The sequence below is a fragment of the Larimichthys crocea genome, chromosome XIV, assembly GCF_000972845.2.
Source record: "Larimichthys crocea isolate SSNF chromosome XIV, L_crocea_2.0, whole genome shotgun sequence".
Taxonomy (NCBI): domain Eukaryota; kingdom Metazoa; phylum Chordata; class Actinopteri; family Sciaenidae; genus Larimichthys; species Larimichthys crocea.
The window spans coordinates 3,694,562-3,720,017 of record NC_040024.1 but is presented as its reverse complement, the minus strand read 5'-3'; the positions used below and the strand labels follow the sequence as shown (position 1 = coordinate 3,720,017).

Here is a 25,456-nt window from a genome sequence, read left to right as displayed (position 1 = left end):
GAGGGTATATCAGAAGGTATTAAATATTTATCATGTGTAAATGTATTAAAGGATAAAATATTGTTGCCCTGTACTAAAATGTAAAGCACGTGAGATAGTATTTCACAATCAAGATCAATATTTCATCTTCACTTGGCTGTCAGTGTCCTTGCACTAGACTGAATAAATGGTGATGGACATTACCGTAACCATGACATCATCCATAAACATGCTAATAGGACAAAAGCATAAATAATAGTATTAAATTAGATTCTGTCATTTAACAATTTACTGGTTTTAGTTTTTATTTCTTTTTGTGCAAAAACCCTGACGAGGGTGGAGGTGGACTCAACACATGGCGGTAAATGTATTTATTTATTTATTTATTAAACCTTTATTTAATGAGATTAAAAACCAAGACAGGCAGCAGCACAAACTAAGAACAAGTCAAATTAAAATAGATACAAGACACACAGACATTATTACAACATATAGCAATCTGGAAAAATAATAAAAGTACAAAACAAACTATGAATTGAACAACATTAGTTTAAACAACAACACCCCAGTGATTTTCAATATAGATTTAAAAGCATTCAAAGAAAACAGATCTTTTGAGTTTTGAAACGATTAATGTTACAGTAAATTAAACAAATCTGACTGCAAACATGGATTGTGTGGCTCAGTAACATCACTGGTGTAGGTGTGAGTGTGTGAGTGGTGTGATGTGTAGGTGTCGTAGGTAGAAATTAAGGCAAAAATGTGCTGGCGCTGGACCAGGATGAGTCCAGGTGAGAGAGTAAAAGCAAAGCCGGGCTGAGGGTTTTATCCGGTAAGAGCACTTACCCAGGTGTTCCAAATCTGGCCTGTGATTCCTTCAGGGACACATGGGAAAAACAATAACTCATCCACTACACGTGTATGTCTCCAGACTAGGCAGGCGTCCTCACAATACACAGTCTGCGGTGTCATAAATGTTTGTTTACGTCTATTTAGTTAATCTTTGTCAAGTTAAACTTTGATATTTTACCCCTGTGGAGAATTACAGTGAGGAAACAAATCAATATTTGAGTGTGACATTGAGCCTCGCAGTTCATCATCATGTAAATCTCTGAAATCTGTTTGCTTAGGAAATTTACATAACGGGATTCATAGATGAGTCAGTGTTGTTTTAACTTTTAATCAATGTACACAAAACGTGCCCTGGACATTTAACAGAACCCGTGTGTGCGTGTGACAGCCATCTTTTGTTATGATAAATTTCAAACACACAGACGAGCGCGCAAATGAAACGTCAATGAGTTTCTCGTTTAAATGCATATCGGCTAATAGCTGTTTATGCTCTCTATTTCCTCCCATTGTGTTTGAAGGAGATCAGATCAAGCCGGTTTAGCATTGCTAATTTTTATGCAGTGTTTTCTAATTTTTGTTGTCTTCTATGGAGTTATTCAACAGATTAAGCCGGCCGTGATTATCTGTGTATTATGCATGGCTTTTCTAATTGAATCAAAGAGATACAAATTGTCCTTTTCGCAGAAGTGTGAGTCATGACACCGAGCTTCAGGGGCCCTTTAGGGCATCAGTGTTCATGTACACTTTGTGTATCTTCTCCAGTAATTTGCCCTATATCACATGTTCCATATTAGAGACAATTAATTAGTCACTGGCGTTCAGAATGTGATATTATTAATCGCTTTTATTTCATTTTTAAAGTGTCTGCTCTGCTCATAAGTGTCCTTGAGCAAGATTTCCTATTTTTAAAGATCAATAAATTATACCATTATCATAATAATTTCTTCCTTGGGGATTAATGACTCATTGTATTACCACTGCATGACTATTATTACATCAAAGGCAGCATTTAAGCAACTGCAAGCTAAAGTGAGCTTGTGCTTTCACACCCATGTCTTTTATGAGCAACACACAATGAATAATAGATCGGGTGCAGATTTGTGTTTTTTTTTTCTTAGATAGACAAGAACCATATGCTGCATCTGTTTTGCCGTCATGACCTTCTGAAACGTTCACGTCACTCATCTTAAGCTGTGCTCAGCATGCGAGCAGGGCAAGAGGATCAAACGTACTCATTGAATAGGCTTTGTGTAGGAAAAGAGAATGGCATTGTGGATTCACTGCAGAATATGAAATACACTCTACAAGTCATTTCACTTATTATTGAGCTATCATTGCTTCTGTATGTAGTGTAGTTTTCTTTGTTGTCACTCAAAACATAAAAGCTGCACGAATAAATGTTTTATATGTCAACACTGGATCTAATTCTAATCTGTACTGTTACAGAGGTTGCTTGTAGTAACAAACACACAGATAATTATTGCCAAACTCTTATTCGACCTCAGTTCTGTGGAACATTTTAGCATCTTTCAGCTAATTGTTTTGGTTTTAAGGTTCACAACTTTACTTGTCTGGTTTCATCTCGAGTTAACTCCATTTCAGCTAGTGTACATTACCAGGCACTAAATGGCAGGCGTAAAAACTAAAAAGCAAGATGTTTAAAGTCAGAGTAAATGTGTTCTGACCAAAGAAGAAAGTGTTATTAACTTCCCAGCCAAATTTGAATAATTAAAAACATCAACACGTTTATGAAATTAGGTGTCAAAATCAGGTAAATGGGCAGTATCAGTGTCAGATGAGTTCAGAAAATGACTTGACTAACTTTAAAAACACTCTGAGAGAGATGAACCCAGGGTGGCCTCAGCGTGTCATCGAGCCACCCTTTAAGGACCGCCCACAAAATCCTGGACTGAAAACTGGGGAAAAACTGTTTTAACCTCTAACTCCACATTTCAGTATTATATTGTTCAAAGTCTTTACACGTTTTCAGCAACTATTTTCCAACATATTTAATGTATTTTGAAAGAAATCTCAGAATTGCCTTCACATGGACTTTAAAGAATCGTTGGCTATCTACATTTTCATCCACAGTACGTGTAACTTTCTTTGATGTGCTTGTGGAGGTTGGAAGAGGAGAGATCTCTTTTAGGTGGCACAGCAAGCACTTCATACCACTGGAAAGCTGCCTGCTCTGGGTTTTTCTCCATCATCATCACATCATTGTCGAAGGACAGGTGGTGCTTATTATTCTGCCATGCAGCTGGCAACTCGGTGTCTGCAGCAGAGGTGCTCCTTGAGTGCCCCCACCCCCACTCAATCACTGCATTTAGAGCGGTAACAAGGAAAACAAGGTGAACGCTAAATGGCAAATGTAGAAAAGTAAAAATGAGATTACTGGCTCAAAAATATATTCGAATAAGAAGTAGAAAAACATAAAATACTGATTCCTTAAAAAAAACTATGCGTTACTTGTAATCTATTACTAGCAAGTGATTTCATTTTCCATGACTGCTTTTCCTTATCGGGGCCGTGGGGGAATTTAGGTAAACATATCAGGAGCTCTGGATTTTTAAAATCTGATCTGAGAAATCTCTTCTGTGCAATGAAAAATGTGTGCAAACTGAAGGTTTTGACATTTGTCATCAAGCTCCGAAATTTTATAATCAATCATACCTGTCCATATGTTCCCATCAGTACACCGTGACAGGCAGGGAAATGATTAATGAGTAGAGAGTTCAAAATACACTCTGTATTTGACAATCCATGAATAAAACAGACAACACCCGACAGGATTTAGCTCAAGTTATGTACTCGCTTACATTCCTGCAGGCGGGTATTAAACTTTAAACTTTAAGTCTAACTACTGTCCACATGACTTAACATCATCAGTGGCTTCAGCATCAAAGCACTTCATCATCTAAATCCACTGAGCATAAAATAGAATTTAAACATAATCAGGCGCCCATTATATAATTCACAGATCATCTACATGTGAAGTAAAGAAAGCGTAACAAAGATGGGATTAAGGCACAGCGAGTGCAGTTTAGTATGTGGTCAGATGGTATTCAACAGGTTGTAGTGATGATGGTGTCTGAGGAGTAAATCTGTCATTGTACTTTTTAATTTGAGGTTTATTGACTGAATTTAGTTAGATTTATATGTGGAAAATCTATAGTTTTTTTCAGTCAAAAAAAAACATAGGTTTCTGTTTTATTGTAATTTTTAGCATAATTTACCATCCACTAAATCCCCCAAACAGCAGTTACCCAATCATAGCTTAGCAACCGTAACTAAGCACGGCAGATTGCCTTACATGTTGATGAGTCTCGAGTAAGAGAGACACAAAACCACAAAAGAAAATACGTGTAAAGAACTGATTTAGCAATGTGTTTGTCTGCTGCTGCCAAAATAAACTGCAATTAATCAAACACATCTGTTTCCTGTTAAACAAAATGTGAGAATGTTCTACTTTTATCCATTTTATATAATTTTTAATTCAACATTTGAGTGATTTTTATACTGTTGTTCAAACAAAATATGGCATTTAAGTAGGTGGGATGTTAACCGTTGAGTTACAAGGCATATAATCGGCTCAGGTGACAGTTACAGCTTCAATTGAAAGTGATATTCAACTAAGTATAATGTAAATAATAACTAAATCATTGAGAACCTTTAGAAAAACTAGAAATAATTTCCAAATGAGTCTGAAATCATCATTTTAAGGCTCATAAGGTTCAGAATAAATGCAGTCTTTAATATAAGAGTGAGTACTTCTTGTTTATTTGTCGGATGATGAACAGATTATTATACACTTATTACCAGACTGTGCAAGCTCCTGTGCTGAGGGATGTTAGCTCCTCGTCTCCTCTCCCATGTCTGACTGAAGATTTCATGTTTTATCCAGATTAATATTTATACACTTGTCGGTGATAACTGACAATACTCCACGCCACACTTTCAGAGGGTGAGTTTTGTCACTAGATGTTCTGTATCAGCAAAAATAAAAAAATAAAAGCTTTGAGAAAAGAAATGAACTTAAAAATAAATAAATCTTTGTGAAATCATCATGGTTTAAGGTTAAGATTAAATAAAAAAGACACACTCGACTATACTTAGATAACCATGCATGTTATCTTAGATAATATTTAAAGAATTTCAACCTAATAACCTCAAAGAAATGCCAGTGAAGCTTTCAAGTGTTACTTACACACGTTACATACTGATGTAATCTTAAAGCAACATACTTTTTAAGAGTGATGTCTTAAAAGCATCAAAATAAATTACACTCTAACTCTTGTCTCCTTTCACAGCCTGTGAGTTTGGGGGGTGGTCAGCGTCGTACCCTGACATTATTCATTCACTGTGTGCAGGAACAGAGGTTAATGCAAACAAGGCTGACTGCTTTGTGGCGTCACTTATCAGTTCATTGAGCTGTGAGCAGCTCAGCAATGCCATACATCAGTGGGTCCTGAACATCTGTGCAAATAATGCCTGGCACCGCATGAAAATGAAATAATGAATCACTGCCCTCCCTCTGATGTCCCCACATCTCTATCTGCTAACCCGCCATAAGCCGCTTGCTTGGATCACTCCAGCGAGCAGAGAAAAGACGCATGTGCGAGCGGACGTGCTCCCCATCACCATTTCTTGAAAGGCAGCCGAGGTTGCTTCACAAATTGAATTCCCGCTCGCAACAATAACTCATGCAGATCATAATAAAACAGAAAGTGAAGGTTAATAGATCTTTGATTCAGTTCCCTGGCGCCTGCATTAGAAACGTTGAGCTAAACTAGAGTTTGATTGCTGTTGCGTCACTGAAAATGTACTGTATTGGGTTTAAAGGTCTCTTAATTGATTCCAAGAGGCAAATAATTTTATGATTAAGGCCAGCCAAGACCTCTCATGAATCATATTCATTAGTAATCTAAACAGCATCCGTTAAAGGATGAGAAATCAACAAATCCAAGTCAGTATTCATGTTGTGAATAAAATGAACTAGTCTGTAGTACTCAAGTTTTTATTTATAGATACTTTCTACTCAACAAAGAAAGCAATATGCACAGAATCCCATATTATCACCCACCAAGTGGAATTGATTTATATCAATATTCATATATAAAGTGGCAGATGATGAGTTTGGCAGGTATTTTTTGAAGTAATAAGAAATTTGACCTGATGGTGGTGGCACGAACAAGATTATTCGGCTTCGTACAGTAACTACTATTTATCCCGAGGATGTGATTATCCATGCTGAATTTAATGCTAGTCTAGAAGATGAAATATTTTATTGTAAACTAAAAACATTGACCCCATATTGAATCCAGGGGATGGCTTACATCAGTAGGATTCATCCTCTGGGAACCATGAATCTCTGTTAAAAACTTTCATTTCAATTAATCCAACACTTGTTGAGAGATTTCTGTCTGGACCAAAATAGAGCCAACCGACTGGCACGGTGCCACTGAGCCATGTACCAAGCATGGCTAAAAACACTGTATTTTAGTCATCTGACAAAATATAATCACTCAATTGCACATTGTTTTGTAGTCACGTGAGATTAGTTTGGTACCAGCAGATTTTGAGTCATTCTACTTCACGTGTTCATGTTCAGTGAAATGAAGTTACCAGGCTAGTTGTGTTGTCATGTTTACAGTGTGTTATACTCATGTTGGCGAGCATCATCCTCTCAGGGCTGAGCTATCAGACATACTGTATGCTATGCTCCAAACGCAATCATCTATTTGACATTTAAAGTAATGCAGCATTCATCTTCATTGCCAAGTCAATTATATATCCTGAATCATATTACTTTGGAGGAAGAAAAAACAAACTCCTTGAATAGTATTAAATGTAATAAGGCAGAATTTGAGAATTTTTAGACATCCTGACGTTTGATGTTTCGTGGTAGGATGTCCTTTTCTGAATCCATCTTGTCATGACATCTCCTCGATAACAAATTTATTCCACATGCCTCTGGCCTGGTAAGAGAGACACACTCAGTTGATTATGAGTTGATTAGGCTTGTTATGAATCATAGGACAGATTGTGCACAGAATGCATTTCATCTCTGACTTTAATTAAAAGCAGACATCACAGTGATGAGCAAGAAAAGTTTCAAGAAGATTTTTTTCCTACATTGTTAGCTTTTTCTGTTGCACTCATTGTGTGAGTCCACGTGAACAGTGTTGCTTGATTTGCTCACACAACATGTAATTGCGTGTTGGAGCCTTTTCATGGAAATTTCTGCCCTTTTTGAAGCCGCGCAAGATGCTTAAAAGCCCTGGAGCGTTTTCCAGGCAACCCTGAGGGCAGAGCCCTTAATTGAAAGAGACAAGGAGAACAAGGGATAGGTATGGAGTGCATAAGAGGTTAGAGTACTTCCTCTCCTTCAACCAATCAAGTGCAGGATAAATGTCAAGCCATGGAAAGGCCAGGCTCGGAAATTAAGATAGCCGTTGACTCCTTGAAATGTCAGTTAATATTTGTAACGCCGTGAACGCAGCACATGAGGACGATTCCTGTGAAAGAAATTCATAATTATTGTACATAACCTAATGTGTTCTTTCAGCGGAAGCATACATACTTGGTGTGTAGGATTTAGAGGCATTTGGCTTTGTCATTGCTGATTGCAACCCCCTCATCTCACCCTCTGCTTTCAAGTGTAAAGAAGAAACTACAATGTTTGTCTGTTGGACGAGGACCGAGCGTCTCGCTCTAAAGTAAAAAAGACTCTTATTTTCGGGACATTATTATGCATATTATATTCCATTTCTGTCATGTTCTGTAAACAGAGCCTCCTTTAAGTATTCAGTACACGACAAAATGGTAATTTGCTTGGACTCACCGTTTTTTTTTTGATAAAGCCTTTTAGACTTTTAGACAAGATGGATTGCCGTGGGATCGTGAGCCTTCTCCTCTGCCTCTGCACATTTTCAAAAAGATTTAGTTTTCTCTTCGCTGCTCCAGAATTGCTGAAATTATTGACATTTTGTTTTGTTTTGGAAAGAAATAGATTCTCATTGCCTTTTAGCATATTTTCCATCCAAGTCAGGTCAAGTGCTTCCAGGTATTGTGGAGGATGAGCTGTAACTGCCAGCAAAAATGCAAATAAAACGCAAGTGAATAATTTACTATTATGTCTCGCCACTTATTAACCTCAGAAAATATGAGTGCCTTGAGCTGTTTCTGCCCAACTGAAGAAAATAAACGAGTTCCCTCCTGTATTTTAAATCTTTAAGTCAGAGTTGCGAGGTTGTTTTTGTCACGGTTGGTTTGAGGTCTAAAATGTGATAAAGTACTGTTTAACTCTTAAAAACATACCTCAGGTCTTTAGCGATCCGGGACCATATTACACTGTCTAATTCATGAATTTCATCCAATTCAGCACTCACATTCCTCTTATTCCTAATACTATTTATCCTTGGTGTCAAAATATCAACGTTTTTCTCTGAAAAGGTTGCTAGAGAAGTTATGGTAGAAGGTTTATTCACCATTTACTGGACGTGAAAGTGGGTTGTGTGGGGGTTTTGTTTCCTCATGACAGTGCTGTTGTCCCACTGCTACTATGAATAAATACAGACACGATGATGAAAAACTTTTTTTGTACTGTCACACGAACATGGCGGTACAGCGTGTGGGTGTCAGGTTTAGTGCAGAGCTACATTTTCTTTGACACTGGAGGCTTTTGACAATGTGGCTCAGGCACAAATGATGTAACAGAGGCTACTGATTGGGCTAGCTCAGACAACGTGACTTCATAATGCCACTGATAAAGTCCTGGAGATTTCACATCTGTCCGTCCATGCTCGACCACAAAACAGTGCCAGTGTCAGCAGAGCTGGGTGCTGTCCTAAACTCTCTATGCATTTGTTTAGGCCCACGACTGCTACTGTTACTTAATGTTGCTCCACAGTATACTGTATACGTGAAAACGGCTTCTTTCAGCAGCTCTGCATGCAGCGTCGCTCCCTCTACTCTCTCTACTACACTGTGAGCATCCATGCAGCAGGGAGTTACCATGGGTACAGCTCAGGCGTGACAGTGAGTTACCATGGGTACAGTTCAGGCGTGACAGTGAGTTACCATGGGTACAGCTCAGGTGTGACAGTGAGTTATCATGGGTACAGCTCAGGTGTGACAGTGAGTTACCATGGGTACAGCTTAGGTGTGACAGTTAGTTACCATGGGTACAGTTCAGGCGTGACAGTGAGTTACCATAGGTACAGTTCAGGCGTGACAGTGAGTTACCATGGGTACAGCTCAGGTGTGACAGTGAGTTATCATGGGTACAGCTTAGGTGTGACAGTTAGTTACCATGGGTACAGTTCAGGTGTGACAGTGAGTTATTATGGTAACAGCTCAGGTGTGATAATGAACTACTATGGTAGCAGCTCAGGTGTAACAATGAGTTACCATGGTTACAGCTCAGGTGTGACAGTGAGTTATTATGGTAACAGCTTGGGTATGACAGTGAGTTACCATGGTAACAGCTCAGGTGTGACAGTGAGTTACCATGGTTACAGCTCAGGTGTGACAATAAACTACTATGGTAACAGCTCAGGTGTGACAGTGAGTTACCATGGTTACAGCTCAGGTGCGACAGTGAGTTATTATGGTAAGAGCTCAGGTGTGACAGTGAGTTACCATGGTAACAGCTCAGGTGTGACAGTGAGTTACCATGGTAACAGCTCAGGTGTGACAGTGTGTTACTACTGTATAGTTATAGCTCAGGTGAACAAATTCTCAAAAGGAAGTCTCAAAGGCACTGATGGAGATATAAAGTGATGTATGTTAACTTTTGATATTTACCCAAGCTTTTCTTCCTCAGACAGTATCGTTGGTTAACAACTTAATTTAGCTGCCAAAGTGTCAGAAGATGAACTGCTATTGTAGTTTTCAAAGCGAAATAGTTCTGATAAGAACTCTCTTCCTCTTTACTAACTCTCAGCTGACTTTCTAGTTTAATAATATCTAGCTTTCCGCTGCACAAAATGATCCTGGGGGACACAGTCCTTGTTTTTCTCATTTACTTTTCACACATTGTTACTGTTTGTAGAAGAAGCTACTTCGAATCAAGGCAGGGGTTTATTCAATAAAAGTAACTAATGGTTTGAAACAATTTGGCTGAAATTAGAAAAGTGTTCTTATGCACACAAAGTGGAAACTATTTAAATTCTCGTTTTAAAATCAGCCACTCTCTCAATACCTCAAACTCTGTTTTTTGCAGCTCCTTCACCCTCTGACAGCTGTTGATTGAGGTGCATGTGTTTTTTTTGTTTGTTTTTTCATTCATGATTCTCTAAACCCTCCCCAGTCAAAACAGCAGTTAGACTGAAGTGCTAAACCATGTCTGAGCAAAGATAAGTCACAGCTCTAAGCCTGAGGATCAACGGTCAAGAGCTTTTCTTGCTGTCTTGCAGAAGGGACAAGTGTCCATCTGCTCTTTGGTGGCTTTGGATGGCGTTTCCATCTTTGCCTCCGTCTTAAAACCATCAAAAGTTTTTGACTGTTATGTTTTCAAGTGTCCACAACCAGAACTTTCCACTTCCTATAGTAACACCCTCTGTTATTTTCTTCCCAATGCTGCAAGCTTGGAGTTTGTCTTGCTTGTGCACAGTATCCCTCATAACTGGAATATTAAGCTTGATGTGTTGCATGACTCTAAATCAATAACTTGGATCTGAGAAATCGCCCCAAACTCAAAGCGTAACCAAATCCTTTCACAACAAACCCATCTTCAGTATGTTCCTTGTCTCCACTGTGCTGCTTTTATGTTTGCCTCAAGGACTCTTGAGACACGGAGTTGGGTTAAAATAAGGTCAAAGGTCACTCTCTGAAGAGGTGGTACATCTGCGCCTTTCCCCAGGCATCCCTCCTGGCAGCCATGGTGACTGTTGCCTTGAAAGCTCTCCTGCTGTTTCAGGGTTTTACTACTTTCTGCACAAAGGACAAACAAAAGGATACATCATATGTAACCTCCACACATGGGAACCTCTAAGCACAGAACTATTAATTATTTCTTGTGGGGTGAATGTAATAGTTTTATTTTTAGTTTTATTGGTGCATTTTGTTAAGTTTTCCTAAATCGCCGTGTGTTTGCTCTCAGAAACAAAAGTGGAGGTAGTATAATGTCATTACACGACCGCAAAAGCTTTGATGGAGTGAAGCGTGAGACTGAAAGCTCACGTCACATCTCATGTTTCTTTTATCCGTGACTACAGTCTTATTTTTGTGACTATGGCCATGATCTTTCACTTCACCAAGTAGTTTTAGTTGATTGAACTTTAGCAAACTTTAACAATATTAAATCACCCTGAAAACTAAAGTTAGTAACCGGTGTCTCCTTGACTTATGGTTGTGTAGGTGTTCATTGGGACACTGATGTTCCTTCTTTTGTTCATTTTTATCGTCTTATTCAGTTAAACTATGAATGTGGTCGTCTCGGAGAATGTTCACCTTGAGTTGTGTCACAAAAGATAATAAGTGTGAGAAAGCATTTAATTATAGTTATTTTGTACTGGAAAAGTAGAATTCAGTAAGAAAACACGTCTGACTCCAATTTTACAACTGCGTGCGCATTTATTTGATCATAATTAACTAATTACTAAATAACATCATTTTGAAATGCAATTTGTATTTTTGTAAATAACCCAAAGATCTAATTACTGACAGAGTTATCTGATAATTAGTTTGAAGTAAATTATAACCTCAAGACTTGATTTTATATTTTATTATTTAGTGAAAACAAAAACAAATCATCAAATCAGTGCGTCCAGAGAGAATCGATGTTTCAGTTTGTACTTTCTATGTGACAGTTTATCAATTTATTTAGTTTGTAACTTTTCTTTGATCAGTTAATTAGTACTTTTCTTTTCTAAAACAGCAAGTTTGAGTAATTATTATTTATATATTTATCTAATTTAATAGCTTTCTATCGAGCGAAATAAGCAATCTTTCATGGGCTAATAATAAATATTCCTCTATCTTTGCCTCTTGATCACAGCCCTGCTTTGAGACGCTGAAGTAGAACAATCTTTGCAGCGAGAGATGCTACAATTATTGAACAATGTGGATAAAATGTCCAACAAATCTATTCGAGGACTTTGGTTTCCAGTTACAGAGTAGCTCAGGTCATTGATGGAACCCCTTGATCTCAACATTTTGCAAAAATGGAAAAATAATTACCGTCCACTGTTGCAAATTGCTGTTGACAGATTGCTTGGATCCCGTATAACCCAGGTCATCCCTCGTAGATTACAGGAGTACATTCTGCTCTCTGGTGATGGTTTCCTGGCCCAGAGTGGGGACAGCCGTATTGATCCTGTCCCTCTCTTCAATCCATTATCAAGCCTCTATCAGGACAGCCAGGAAGCCTGTGGTTATCTGATTTCTCATTTTATAAGCATGTTGGAAAACTGCCACCAAACTTTGCAATCATAATGGGGTGCTGTTTGTCTCAGTGTTTCCCTCACAACACTCACACAGCAAGAAAACTCATAACCTTTACTGGCCTCCCTCCCTCCTGCATTCATATTCACGTGCCTGGGAGCTGGTATTGTTATTCAGGTATTGTTGTTGATTGCAAAAGCAGTGAATACTTGTCCTAGAGGCTGGTGTCTTAATTACACTGCTAAATCTGGTAATTGCCTTATAATGACTTTATTTTCCCTCGCTCTCTGTGCGGTGTTATTTCCTTGACGATGCACTTTTCATAGCTCAGGGTATTTTCCCGGAGAGAGCGCAACCGAACCACCGTCCGAGTCGAGCTTCCTAATTGTAGCTGCTGGTCTTAGAAAAACCATCTGCTGCTGCTCTGTTCCCGCAAGAAAAATCTATAAAAATAGTCTTAAGGTGAAGAGATGAAACACGCTTATTCGCCTTATTTGACATTTATTAAAACAGATACAGTTCACTCTGAAATTATTATGAAAAAACGTGTCCGCTATCTGGAGTTGTACTTTTTATTGTATACATTTCACCATTACGACTTTTAAGTCTGTGCTTGGGGAAGGTAAACGAGTTGCGTGCAGCCGCGGAAAAGTTACGAAATTTCCTTCCTGATTCATGTCAAAGCCTCGAACCCTCAGACAGGCGTATTCTGTCATAATAAATTATGACATTAAGTTTAATTATCAGTAACTGAAGCTACTAAAGGGATCTATTGAGAGTTTTACAGTACCCCAACTGTTGTTAATTTGTTCTATTTTTTTTATTTATTTTATCTAGTGCCTTTTATTCATTTTATTTTTATTGTTTTCTACCTTCTTTTATCTACTTGATGTTTTGTTGTGTTTCTATATTGTTATTCATTGTGTTCTATCGTATTGTGCAGCACTTTGGAAACCCTGTGTTTGCTAAAATCGTGCTATATAAATCAAGTGGATTGGATTGGATTGAAATATGAGTGGTATAGATTTTCTCATCTCTATCTCTGGAAAACAGATAGTACACTTTGTTTACGATGACATATTTACATATATACTCGCTCATGTACCATCATTTATAAGCCTTGCAGTGCTGCTATTATAAAAAATGTCAGCTGTGGATGGAGTATGACACAAAAATCAATACTGACATCAATAGACACTCATTACAATTTTATTATTATAGGACACAATTACTATATCTCTCAAGTATCAACTGCTCTGAGCCTGCAGTGAAAGCTGATCAATGTGGAATATGCGGTTTCTCTTTTACTCTCACACCACGTCGATATTCTTACTGTAAGTGTACACCCATTGTCTTTTATCAACGTGCCATGTCAATAACCCTCCGCGAAACCATGCATCAATATATTTGTCACAATTATCCATGAGAGCCTTCATTACAGACTGTCAGGGGGTGCCGGCTCCGTTGCGTAGGTCCATCATTCAGATGTGTTTGTTTGAGGTGGCACGCTGTGACAACTCCCACTCATCCTCTCTCGTGTTCGAGTGAAGAGAAAAAGGGAGGAAAGATGAGAGATTTAAGTGGCTTTTGAAACACTGCTGTTATGAATAAATCAGCTCCGAGTTCCCAGTGCGTCACACTAGGGTTAAAACAATGGACCCGTAATTGTGTGACAGTAATGATGGGTGTATGCTGTCTGCTGTTTTTCCGACACTTGTGTTTAACAGGTGCCTTCACCTCAGCTGAACATCTAAAGTAACTGTTGAATGGCCAGAGTGAATTAAGTGTGCAGAAGAGACGGTATATTTCTTTATATATAGTCCAACAACATAATAGCCTATTATGGAAAAGAAAGGGACACAACATCCAGCAGCAAGAGTGAGGCTGTACGTTTTCTGTACGACTTCCTGGCAGCCTTTTAAATGTCCAGTGTTTTTTAAATTTCTCTAAAACAGTATCTCTGTGTTCCCGTGAGACAAAGGGATGGACATATCTGAAAACATGACACATCATTGTTGAGTAAGAAAACACAAAGGAAGAAGCAAAAAAAAAAAAGCTGTAGGAGTTAAGCCTGTGTGTTTACTGATGCTTCATTCTGTTGTTACTGAAAGACAATAGAGGAAACAGAAGTTATTATAAGAAAGTGTTAAATATCCATCATCAGTATCATTTTATTATACTGATATTTTTATTACTCCTTTTAATACCGTGTCAAAGATTCGTCTCCCTCAGGTGATGAACTTTCAGTTATAAAAGGAGCAGACTGACAGTTTTGTAGCGAGTGTTCTTGGATGTCTAAATGACCTCTGCTCAACTTTTCTGCCTTAGTCACTTCATTATTCAGCTGTTTACACCATAAGTCTCATTTATTATTTATAAAGGGACTAACTGAATTGAGTGGAGTTAATTAGAAAGTGTCTGAATGCATCTTCTGCGAGGCTTTCAATGACGCCACAGACATTTATTAGGCGATTAAAGCATTATGAACTAATGTACAATGCCACTAGAGCTGGACAAAACATTAGTTCAGCTGAGCATAAAGACCAGAAACAGAGAAATGCAGAGCCTGACTCTTTGCTCTGAGGGTCATATTTGCCTCTCAGACATTAAAGAATGCTATCAATCTTCTCGTGTAACTCTTGCAAAGGAATAATAATTCGCCGAGCTATTCTCTGAAAATACAGACATCGAAGAGGATTAACAGTAAAGTACAGCACTGCACGGGAACTAAAGACTTGAGATGAACGTGAAATAATCCACATCTGGTTCAGCTTTATGAAGTCCGGGATAGAGAACAGTAGTGTGCCTGACTCGTGTCATATTTTGAACAGAGCTTCCCTCCGGGATTAGAAGCATCAGGAGTATTACAGTATCTGTGCACGAGTCACAAAGTCACAGGTACTGACTATACAGAGACAATCTTCCAAGCATTTTGCTGAGTAATGGTTATCTATATTCACAGCTTACACCCCTGAAACCCTGTGACTTATTACCACAATATCAAGCCTTGTGTGTGCACGCGTTGAGTGTCTTGATTTTGCCTTGAAGAGCTAATCAAGGGCCGTGTTTTCCGCTCTGCACAGATGTGCCTGGTTCCCCTTGAGCCCAGCAGGGAGGCTGAAGACGTTAACCTGGAGCACTCCCCCAGACAAATGAAGCTGATTTTTTTTCTTCCTCAACGTTTAAGCCTGTCAAACTCTCTGCCGTGGAGGAGCATTCAATAAATAACTATGACACAAAGAGAACGCTCATATACCACCGACGCTATGAAGCCCACGGCGGAGCAAAAAGAATGGGATGATTTCACCATTCAGCCAACCAGACAGATAATAGTGTGTTTTCCTGAGCAGGTCACACTCTGTCAGTATGTGTCAGACATAATGTAACACAGCATCAAGGCCCACTGCTCTCCTTGTTGTTGCTAAATCCCACAGATCACACTCTGCAGACCTCCTCATTTCAGGATGTCAGGGTCCTGCTTTAGAGGGCACTAAGTGCCATCTGTACCACAAAATGCACGTTTCACTCACACAGTGTGATAAATGGGACTTAATTTGGAATAAATATAATGTAATTATAATAACATTACCATATTTAATAGTGTGAAAGTTGATTTCCCTACTAAAGAAGTCTGTCAGCGCTGTCAGGACAGGCTTTAGGGTTACATATGTGGGGATGTAGTGTGCATTAACATCCACAAGGTGTATGAGATGACACACACATTTAAAAACGAGGTTTCCTGTGATGTGTGGACTGTTTAACTGCTAATTACTGCATCGAAATTCCTGTTAAAATTAGTGTTTATTCTAATGAGGGGAAGCAATTAAAAAAATAAATGGAGCATCCAAAGAAATGGTAATCAACACATAAAGCAAAGCCACGGGAAAAGCAAGAAGGAATCTGATGTTACTCACTCTGATTTGACTACAGGCACCGCTACACATCCCATTTAAATGAAAAAAACGAAACATTTGTAGCACACAAACACAGCATCACTGTGATAAATGCTCTGCATATTAAAGCAGCCTTTTTTTTATACATTTCTGACATCCTGCAGTAAAGTTTACCGAGCATAGTTTTAAATAACGGTGAGTCGAGGTGCTGGTAAACTGTAGAAAGGTCAGAAACTGGAAGGAATAAAACATTCTTTACATCCACCATCCTCTGACAGTTCAGGAGCAGGATCACCATCTATAGCCGTCAGCACACTGTCTCAACAAAGGACAATTGGAAATCAATAGACGGTATAGACAACAGAAAGCTGAAGAAATAAATGAATTAATGAATAAAGACACGCTTTAGTGCTGATGTAATGATGTCACTAAGTGGATTGTTGTTGTTGCACTTGACACATTTTGTTGTTTTTTTTTCTCCTCCCCAGTAACAGTCAGCAGACGAGCATCAAATTATCGAGCTGAAGTGTTTGTTTAGCTGTCCCCGTTTGGTGCATTATGTAACTCGCACCCGAACGTGACACGGCTTACTACAGCAACATACAGCTCGCCTAATGTGTCACAGAAAAAAAAACGTTAGTCCATTTCACATCATATCTTTCAGCTAAATGATGGATTTTAATTTTAAAAGCTCGATTGTGTTACCTCGCCTGAGCTGAGATGGTCCAATCAATTTTTGGTACCCATGATCATCTCACCCAAAGCTGTAAACGTGAGTGAATCATAACTACAGATTAGGAACGTAGCCTGGAGCATCTGAACAGATAATGAGAGATTGAATTTGTTGGCTGGCGTGATTACGTCCAAATGTCCTTTTTTTTTTTTTTGTGATGCTATGAGGACCAGTAGAGAACATTTAGCCCCAAGAAGATCTTCACAAATAGTGTGATAATCTGCTTTCCAGTCACTTCCATTTTCGAAAAAGTGTTGCAAAAGTTTGTGTCATCGTCAGTCTTTAGTTTAGGTAGAATCCAAAATGAACTTATACACACATTTTTAGGCAAACATTTATTGTTCAGACAGTATTAAAAAGGAAACAAGTGGATTTCAAAGTGTGTCAAGCCTTGTGCTCAAGGCTCAAGATGTCCAAAGAACGACTCCAAAGAGACATCAGGTTGTGAATGAACATATTAAGAGAGCTAATGTACCATCACTAATGTAAAGTTTAGCGTGTGTCTGCGAATGCCCTTTCAGTTTCTGTAGTGAGTTTGTGTAGAGATAACGATGACGTTTATATCCGTAGCTGTCCTTAAATCACACTGAATGGCTGAATTATTAAATTGTACTTGCAAGTTCTAATATACTTTTATCAGCGTATGAGCACATTTGAAAGTTAATAATAAAGAAAACATGAAAGCATCAGGCAAAAGAAAACCAGCTGCAGCCCAAAGAGAATAAAAGCTGCATGGGGGGGGGGGAAGAAAAAAAAAAAAAAAAAACAAGATTAAGGCTTTTCCTCTTGAAATGCCTTGTGGGCACTGGCTGCAAGAGGCTCTTTGTGTGTTTGTGTGAGACATTAGGGACAGTAATTGAGTTGGGCTGAACAAGGCCAATGACCAGGAACCAATGACCAGAGCAAAAAGGTCAGTGGCTGGAGTTTATTGGGTTGCCGTTTGGAAATGCTACTAAACCCTGCAGGCTTTGACCATTTGCAACAAATCACTTCCGACAGATAAACGGATCAGCTGCTATTTGTGGAAGCATAACATTTACTTAGAAAGCCATGAGGTTGTAGGTTCTAGCATCAGAGCGCGAGTTAGGAGGCCGTTGTTCAACACTTAGTGAAGCCAGACTCAACACTTGTGACGTTGCATACTTGTGAGCCGCTGTGAAAACAACTACTTTATAAGTCCATTCATGAGTCACGGGGACCCAGTCTCACCTTAGTGAACAATATTAACATTGATATTGACATACTATGACATACAGAGTCTGATCTGACATTCATCAGCACAGTGTATCTCAAGGCAAGCGAAGACATTTACCCTACAAATGAGTCATTTCAGTGTCCTTTATGCTCTCTGTTGCTCTGCCAGACACCACCTGAATAACATGCTCTGCCGTAATTGAATTTATTTCTCTGCACTGCACAGGATGAGAATTGATTGTAAAGAGTGACATGAATAACAATATCATGTAGTGATGTAGCGAGAAAGGACGATTAGCAGATCGATATTCGGTGGGAAACGATGCTTGTCCGAACAGTGAAATTAATGGTTTTGTGATAACACGGCGGATGAATTAAATTAACCTTCTTGGCCAATATAGCACATGATGCAGAGGTGGAAAGTTGTTCGGTAACAGGTGTTGTTGTAATTATGTTAGAATTGATATCGCCTCAGTTGAGTGAATTGTGTTTAAGTTGGCGTGTGACGTCGTACCTCATGGTGCTCCACCTATCTTTGCTGCAGTTTGAGGCGAGCTACGTAAAAAGTTATAATCTCGCATACTTCCATCATAATATTTGTTGTGCACATTCATGACTGCATGTTTAAGGACCTCTCGTGGTTTGCGATGATTCACAATTTCTGGAGAAAGAAAATGCTTATTGACTGCGCTGTTTTAGTCATTGACTACTGACTACACAGTCCTTTTAACCGTAGTGGCTGCAAGTGACCAACAACAACTTGGTACATGGCTGATATTTCGGACTTTGGTCCAGACACACCTGGTGCAGTGTGGCACTCTGGTACTTGCACTCTATTATAAAAAATACTGATTAGTGCTTATTCGCTTTAGGTTTCACAGCAGTTACTCTGGATTTAGCTTTTCTAGAAAATACCCTCAAAATCAGCTTCTCACTATCTGATATGCAAGAGACTTGTTTCCCTCATATCCCTGGTGCAAACTAAGCAATAAACATAAAATATAAATATATACACAAGTGTAAGAGATATTAAAGATTGGCAAAGATATAAACAGTGTAAATAGAGCAATATAAAATAAAAGACGTAAACAGTGTAACCGATGTGAATGTAGCAAATATGAAAAAGATGTAAACAGTAAACAGTTCAAATGTAAATGCATACAGCAATTGACTGTACATAGTGCAAATAAAACAAGCTTGCTTACGGCTCATATATCGACAGGTGATTTTCCCCATCCTCCTGTGGTTTGTGTAGGGGTGAAGTAAAAGGCTGTTAAGGTCATTAGACATCCGATGCTGCACAGTGGACTCACTAAGAAAGCACAAGAATTACTTCCATCTTAGTCCAGATGGAAGTAATGTATTTAATGTTCTTGAAGAATTATTAATTCACTTTGTGGCCTTACCTTAAAGTGCTGTTGCCTGAGAATAACAATTCTTCACGGTAGATGCATAATTTATGAAATTTAGTCTTTATTTCTATAAAGTCCCATGAAAGCAGCAGCGAGCTCAGTGATGAAGTACCAAACACTGAGAGGGGAAAAAAGACCTTGCATGTATAATTAAACACATTGAGTTGTTTGAATTTGTTTTCTGACACGTAAGTGTAAGATTGACAAAAGAAAGCAGACAGTTTGATTCGCGAGTAGCAATTATTTATTCAGAGATGTAATTTTCTTAGCGGCGATTTCGGATAATTGAACCAGTACAAAAAGAACTGAATGTCCCTGGACTTTTATAAACTGCCTCTACAGCCTTTGTTCTTCCAATCTAGTGTACACATAAATCTGCACAGTGGCTTGTACAGTTGTACAGGGAAAAACAAGTCTTAGGAAGGTTGCAAGTTCTGTAAAAAGAAGTTTCAGTGCTCGTCAAGGAGAGTCTCAAGGTAAGTCTTGTCAAAACATGTCTTTAATTGTCAAAGTACATCTCAAGGCTCTCTGGGCTCAGGTCAAACATCAATTTTTATCAAAATAAATCTCAGTTCTTGTCTCAAGCATTGTTGAAGCAACAGGTCAATGCACATCTCCAGTCTAGGCTCCAGTCCCAAGTCCCAGTCCTAAACCTTAGGACCTCAACCCTTGACCTGAGACTCAGTATAACCAACAAGTTGGCACTGAAATCTCAAGATTTGTCAAAGTGAGCCTGAAGTCAAATCTCAAGTCAGCCGAGATGAGTCAAACTCAAGTACCAAGTCTCGTCAAAGAAAGTCTCAAGACATCAAGAACTCAAAACAAGTCTTGAGTCTTTAAGGTCAAATCTATTTACCACTGAAATGACTCAGCATTTGAACATTTTCTATTGAAAGATATATATATATGTTTGTTATGTAGCTGAGACCAGTTCCCTTAAATGCAGAGCCATAATGTTTTAGGTCTTGCAAGTAAGAGCGTTCTCGCATCTTACTAGATCAAGACTCAATGCTTTATAAATTTCTTGGCCAGTCTCCGGGACGTCAAGTCTTAAGTAAGTTATATCTGTGTCTGCGGTTCTGGTGGACAGATGGTGGTCCTGAATTAAACCTGGTGGTATGTATTCGCTGTTGGTGGGCACAGTAGGAGATTAAGACAGATTAAAACTCTGCCCACAAGATCTAAACTGCTGTTTCTTTGATTTAAAAAGAGGCAGAGCAATTACACATGAGCCGTCAGTGGATTTGCATAACTCATTTAGCTGCTGCCGCCTGTTTTTCTATGATATCAACATTAACTTATTTATATCAATATTTGACCACAGAGACAGCCAATCATGCTTTTCTTCTCTCCTCTCTCGATAAATTTAATGAGTAAATGAGTTTTTCGAAGAAACACTTCACTTCACTGCACTGCATGGTTTCGTTCCAGGTCACTGAGGTTAATATCCACAGTGTAAGTGACTGTGAAACAAGCCAATCTGAGTCGCGTCACCTTGAGAGCTGGCAGACTATTGCCATCTTAAAAATATGTGGAACAGGAGCGATCCGGTTGAATAGTCTCTCTCTGCAAAAGCTTTTTATTTGGATCTTTTACAGGCTGATTTGTAACACGCTGTGAAAATAACGTGCAACCCTGGCTGTGTTTCTCCTCCAAAGCTCTCCCAATGCGGTTCCCAGATCTTGTCCTGCAAAGATGTTCGGACTGCTGATACAAAACAAATCTCTGCTGGCCAACTGGTCCTGTGACACCGTCCATATGAGCTCTGCAGCGGAGGCACAAATTTAGCTCCACCATAGAGCACTATTTAAAAAATGCTTATTAATCAATAGCTCTCACAACCTCAACTATTCCAAGTGACAAATGTAAAGATTGTCATGGTGTGCCTATATTGTTGGCCATTCGGTAAAACCGAATCCTTTAAAGTAGTTTTAGCTTGTCAGTAGTAGTAGAAGCTACCCAGGAGCTAATTAATTTAAAAATGATACAATAATGAGTAACTATGGATTCATTTGTGAGCATGTCACAGGCAGTGTCGCAGTCAAGAGTGTATCGAGAACAAGTCAAGACCAAGACAGTATGCATACCCTACTTAGATATTCATCATGTCTCCTCCCAGAAAGTTAACAAATGAATCAGTGACCTGTCTGGAACTAAAATCCTGAGTCTTTGTCTAAGACTGAGCCAAGACTAAACTGAGTACTACAACTCATAGGTGACACAAAAAAAAGTATTTTTGAATATTTTGGTTTGAAAATAGGGTTGTCAAATACCTCCAGAAGTCTAATATGACCACCAAAGATAGTGTAAGATCAGGCAGATGTATAAGTAAAAGAAAAAAAAACCAAAATATTGAATTTAAAAGCCTCAGGTTTTTAATTAAATTAAAAGAATTGACTATGGAGTAAGGAAGCAGAAATTTTAATTAGCACATTCATTTATATTTTACTTTGAGTTTTATAATGTATCACTTAAATGCACATCTAATCAATTTAAATTAGGTTTTATATATTTCTATAACCATTCCAGTCCATAACTTGTGATTAATGCTAATTGCCTTCATACTGTGTGTAGATCAGTCTACATTAAGATCATAGTGTTGAATGAAAACGAACACATTAGTTGTAAGGCTGCTTTATATGATATCGTACCAAACGGGTTTACAACTGTACACGGGGAGGAAAAAGTCCCATACATGACCTACGGTTGTTCTAGAAACACACACATCAAAGCAGTCATTAAAGTTGTGAATAATTTACAAGAAAAACAGTGTTACAAGACAAAAATAGCGCCTTAGGAAAGAGGCACTGTCCTTGAACTTTTTTTTTAATACATCTTTACTGTACATACATTATGTCTTCACATGTATATTTTATAACAATCCACATCACCTAAAATAGAAAGAAAATGTATTTACAGATATCAAAATAAGAGAGTATGCGACAAAAACAATATACTGACTATAATAAAACGCTATAATGGTTTCAGGGATAATGCCTATGGGCACATATATAATTATGAACAATAACAAAAAAGATTTTAACCACTTCACTGAGTTCATAAAAAAAAAACTTCAAACTTCTTTTTAAATACATTTTGAAAAATGAAGCCATGAGGAACCAGACAGACAGTCAGTTCTGGACACTGGTTTGATGTTGTGATTTTCACCGGCTTCTCTGCTTTGCATTAATTATGAAGACTTGTTCGCAGTAAATCCATATCAACGGTGAAGCGGGAGAGAAAAAGAAAACAATAGCAGCAATGAGATTCTGTTCCTGTGATAGACACAGATTCATCAGTTACACTCCACCATGCACGATATGGAAGTATTACAGAGACTATTAATGAGCTCGCTCGTACTTGTACAAACATAAATCTCGTTTTTTTTAGTGAGCTTGAAATTTGCAACATTCCGAGTAAGACTGGATGGAAAGTTTCCCCAAATATGAATATACTAAAGAGAGTTTCATGCAACTACATGTGGAATTACTGATTACTGGTTATCGCTGAGGAATAAGTGAGTGTGAGAATAAACACCATTTTTGCTTCCTTCCAGCATCAACCCTGCCTCGCTCCCCCAAACAAGGATATAAACAGCATATTGCATGTTATTAGGGATGGTCCGAATGAGCTGTGAAATGCCTCTGCTTTGGGGGGGTTTATTGGGGCCAGTGACTCAGCTCAGGACTGGCACATCCTCCTCCAAGATAGCCTGAGGCCCCGGCACTGACATAATGCCATTTAATGAGATACCAGAGTCCAGAAAGGAGACCAGAAATGCTGAAATGCTGCTCCTGATCCTGTGCCAACTCTTTCTAAGAGGCTCCGTCTTCAAGTTGCTTTGAGATAACAGAAGTAAGTCTGAATCTGAGAGGAAATTGACAGTAGGCAGCCGACTATTTGAATTTCCAAAAGAAAAATCTGTATTCAAAAGACGGAACCGAGCAGAGAAAGAAATCCCGCAGTAAACCTCTGAGGACAGTCTCTTTTGGGAACAGAAAAAAAACCCATCAGAGCATGTTTCTTGCAAACTTTACAGTTTGATGTGGTACACTGGTTTTGGGCCAAGATATCCTGCTGAAATCAGCAGTTCAATAAATGAAGAAGTCAATGTGGCGTCCCCTTTCTTCTCAGCTCCAGAGTGTGCAGGCCCTCCTGCCGACCCAGAGCATGCTGCGTGCCGACTTTGTGGGCCGTCTCTGTAGCGGTGATGTCAATCTGGGCGTACTTGGTGGAGCTCTTTCCTGTTGAGACACAAAAACAAACCTTCTTTTAACTCAAAGTAACTAACTTAAAAATCTTAGTGTTACACACTTTTTCTTTTGGCTTTCTGAAACAAAGCTAGCTGAAATAGAGTTGAAATGATGAGTGGACCGACAGGAATAGTTTGATTATCTTGGGAAATAGTACTATGTAAATGTAAATCTTATGTTTAACTAGCACCACTAATGTTAACTTATTATGTGGTTTGTTTAATCGGAAATGAAACGAAGTGTAAAAACACTGTACGAGAGGTTAAAGTGCTGGAATATTTGTTTTTACACATCAGTTCTTTCTGTATGGATAAATAACATTTTAACATATCAGCGAATGTCAGAGGTGCTGGTAAGATAACTGGCTGTAGCCTCATATTTAGCATATACTGTCTATGAGCAAGTGATATCGATCTTCTCATCAAATCCTCATGGAGGAGGTGAATAAGCCCAGTTCCCAAAATGCTGAATTATTGTTTTAGGTGGGAACCATTTTAATAATCAGGTACTTATTTGTCATTTTTAGGCGAAAACTCACTGATTTAACTTTGAGTATGTGAATATTTGTCTTCCTTAATAATAATATATCTTTGGACTATAAACAAAAACAAAACAAGACATTTGAAGATGCCCCTGGGTTCAGGGAACCATTTACTTTGAACAAAATTGAAAAATTAGTCGCAGATTTTGATTATGATTAAGGACCTTCTTGACAAAAAAATCATCTCTTCAATATCTGATAAAAACAACCACACTAAAAATGAAATGTTCAGAGCGAGGTGGACCTTTGCCCTCGCTGCCAACTTGACTGTTTGATGTACACAACCGAGTGTCACCACACAAAGCAGAAGATTATGCAAATGATACGGCTGAAGCCTTTAAAAATTCCTCTCATGTACTATCTTCCATATGCACGTCAGTAGCGTTGCCATAATTTGGTGCCTTTCCCTGTGTGACAATCAGCTCGGCACGATGTCAAGGTTTAATCGCAGAAGCAGAATCTGCATGAAAATCTCACACACGCACATCAAGTGTATGTGTTCACATAAAGAAATGGTTCCTGAAGGACGATCTCATTTGAAGCAGCTGTGATCTGAATGCCCTGTGACCCCCTTTCGGTGGTGAGATGGGACACCCCTCCTCCCAGGTGACCGATTAATGAAGCCTCACGTTGAGATATAAACTGTATCGCTGACATCAGATATTAACCTCTCTCCTATCAGAGCCTGTGCGGCCCTCGTTTTCCTGAGGGCAACGACGCTAACAGTCGACTTTGTCTGTCAATTACAGCTCACCACCGCGTCTCCGATGACAAGGACACAGCTGTATTTTAGTGAGACGGGAGGAAATCGGCCAAATCGTTTGGCAGAGTTACAGGAATCGCTCCCAAAGTCAAATAGAATTACAGAACAATCATTGTCGAGAGCGACTTTTTCATCCTTGCTTGATATTGATACCCTGGTTTATTTATAAGTCATACCTGTCTGTGGGATTCGAACAGAACATGCATTATTTGTGCCCCTGTTCTGATCTGTTCAGGATTGTGGAAAAGTAGTTTTATAAGTAAGAAATTCTCGTCCACAGCAAGAAACAAATTAAGAATATAAGACCAACACTGAGGTCATTTTAATCAATTCAGTATGTGGATTTTTTTTTTCAAATTCAAACCTTTGGTATTAAAAATCTGCTTACATCTATTAAAGATCCTCATTGGAAATTCTCATGAATCTTTCATGAATTTCTAATGTGGAT

General features: G+C 38.6%; 1 protein-coding gene and 1 long non-coding RNA gene across 6 annotated transcripts in view; one reads left to right on the top strand and one right to left on the bottom strand.

The window, feature by feature from the left end:
• LOC113747645 (uncharacterized) overlaps positions 1–25,456 on the top strand; it is a 120,592-nt gene that overhangs the window by 71,704 nt on the left and 23,432 nt on the right. The window lies entirely within an intron of this gene.
• The window catches only part of LOC104924010 (protein Dok-7), a 31,488-nt gene continuing 28,111 nt past the window's right edge, over positions 22,080–25,456 (bottom strand). For all 4 annotated transcript variants that reach the window (XM_019272110.2, XM_027288099.1, XM_027288100.1 and 1 more), the window contains one exon: positions 22,080–23,695. In XM_019272110.2, coding sequence (XP_019127655.2) covers positions 23,559–23,695 — 137 coding nt within the window. In that variant the 3' untranslated portion in view covers positions 22,080–23,558. The remainder of the gene's footprint in view (positions 23,696–25,456) is intronic.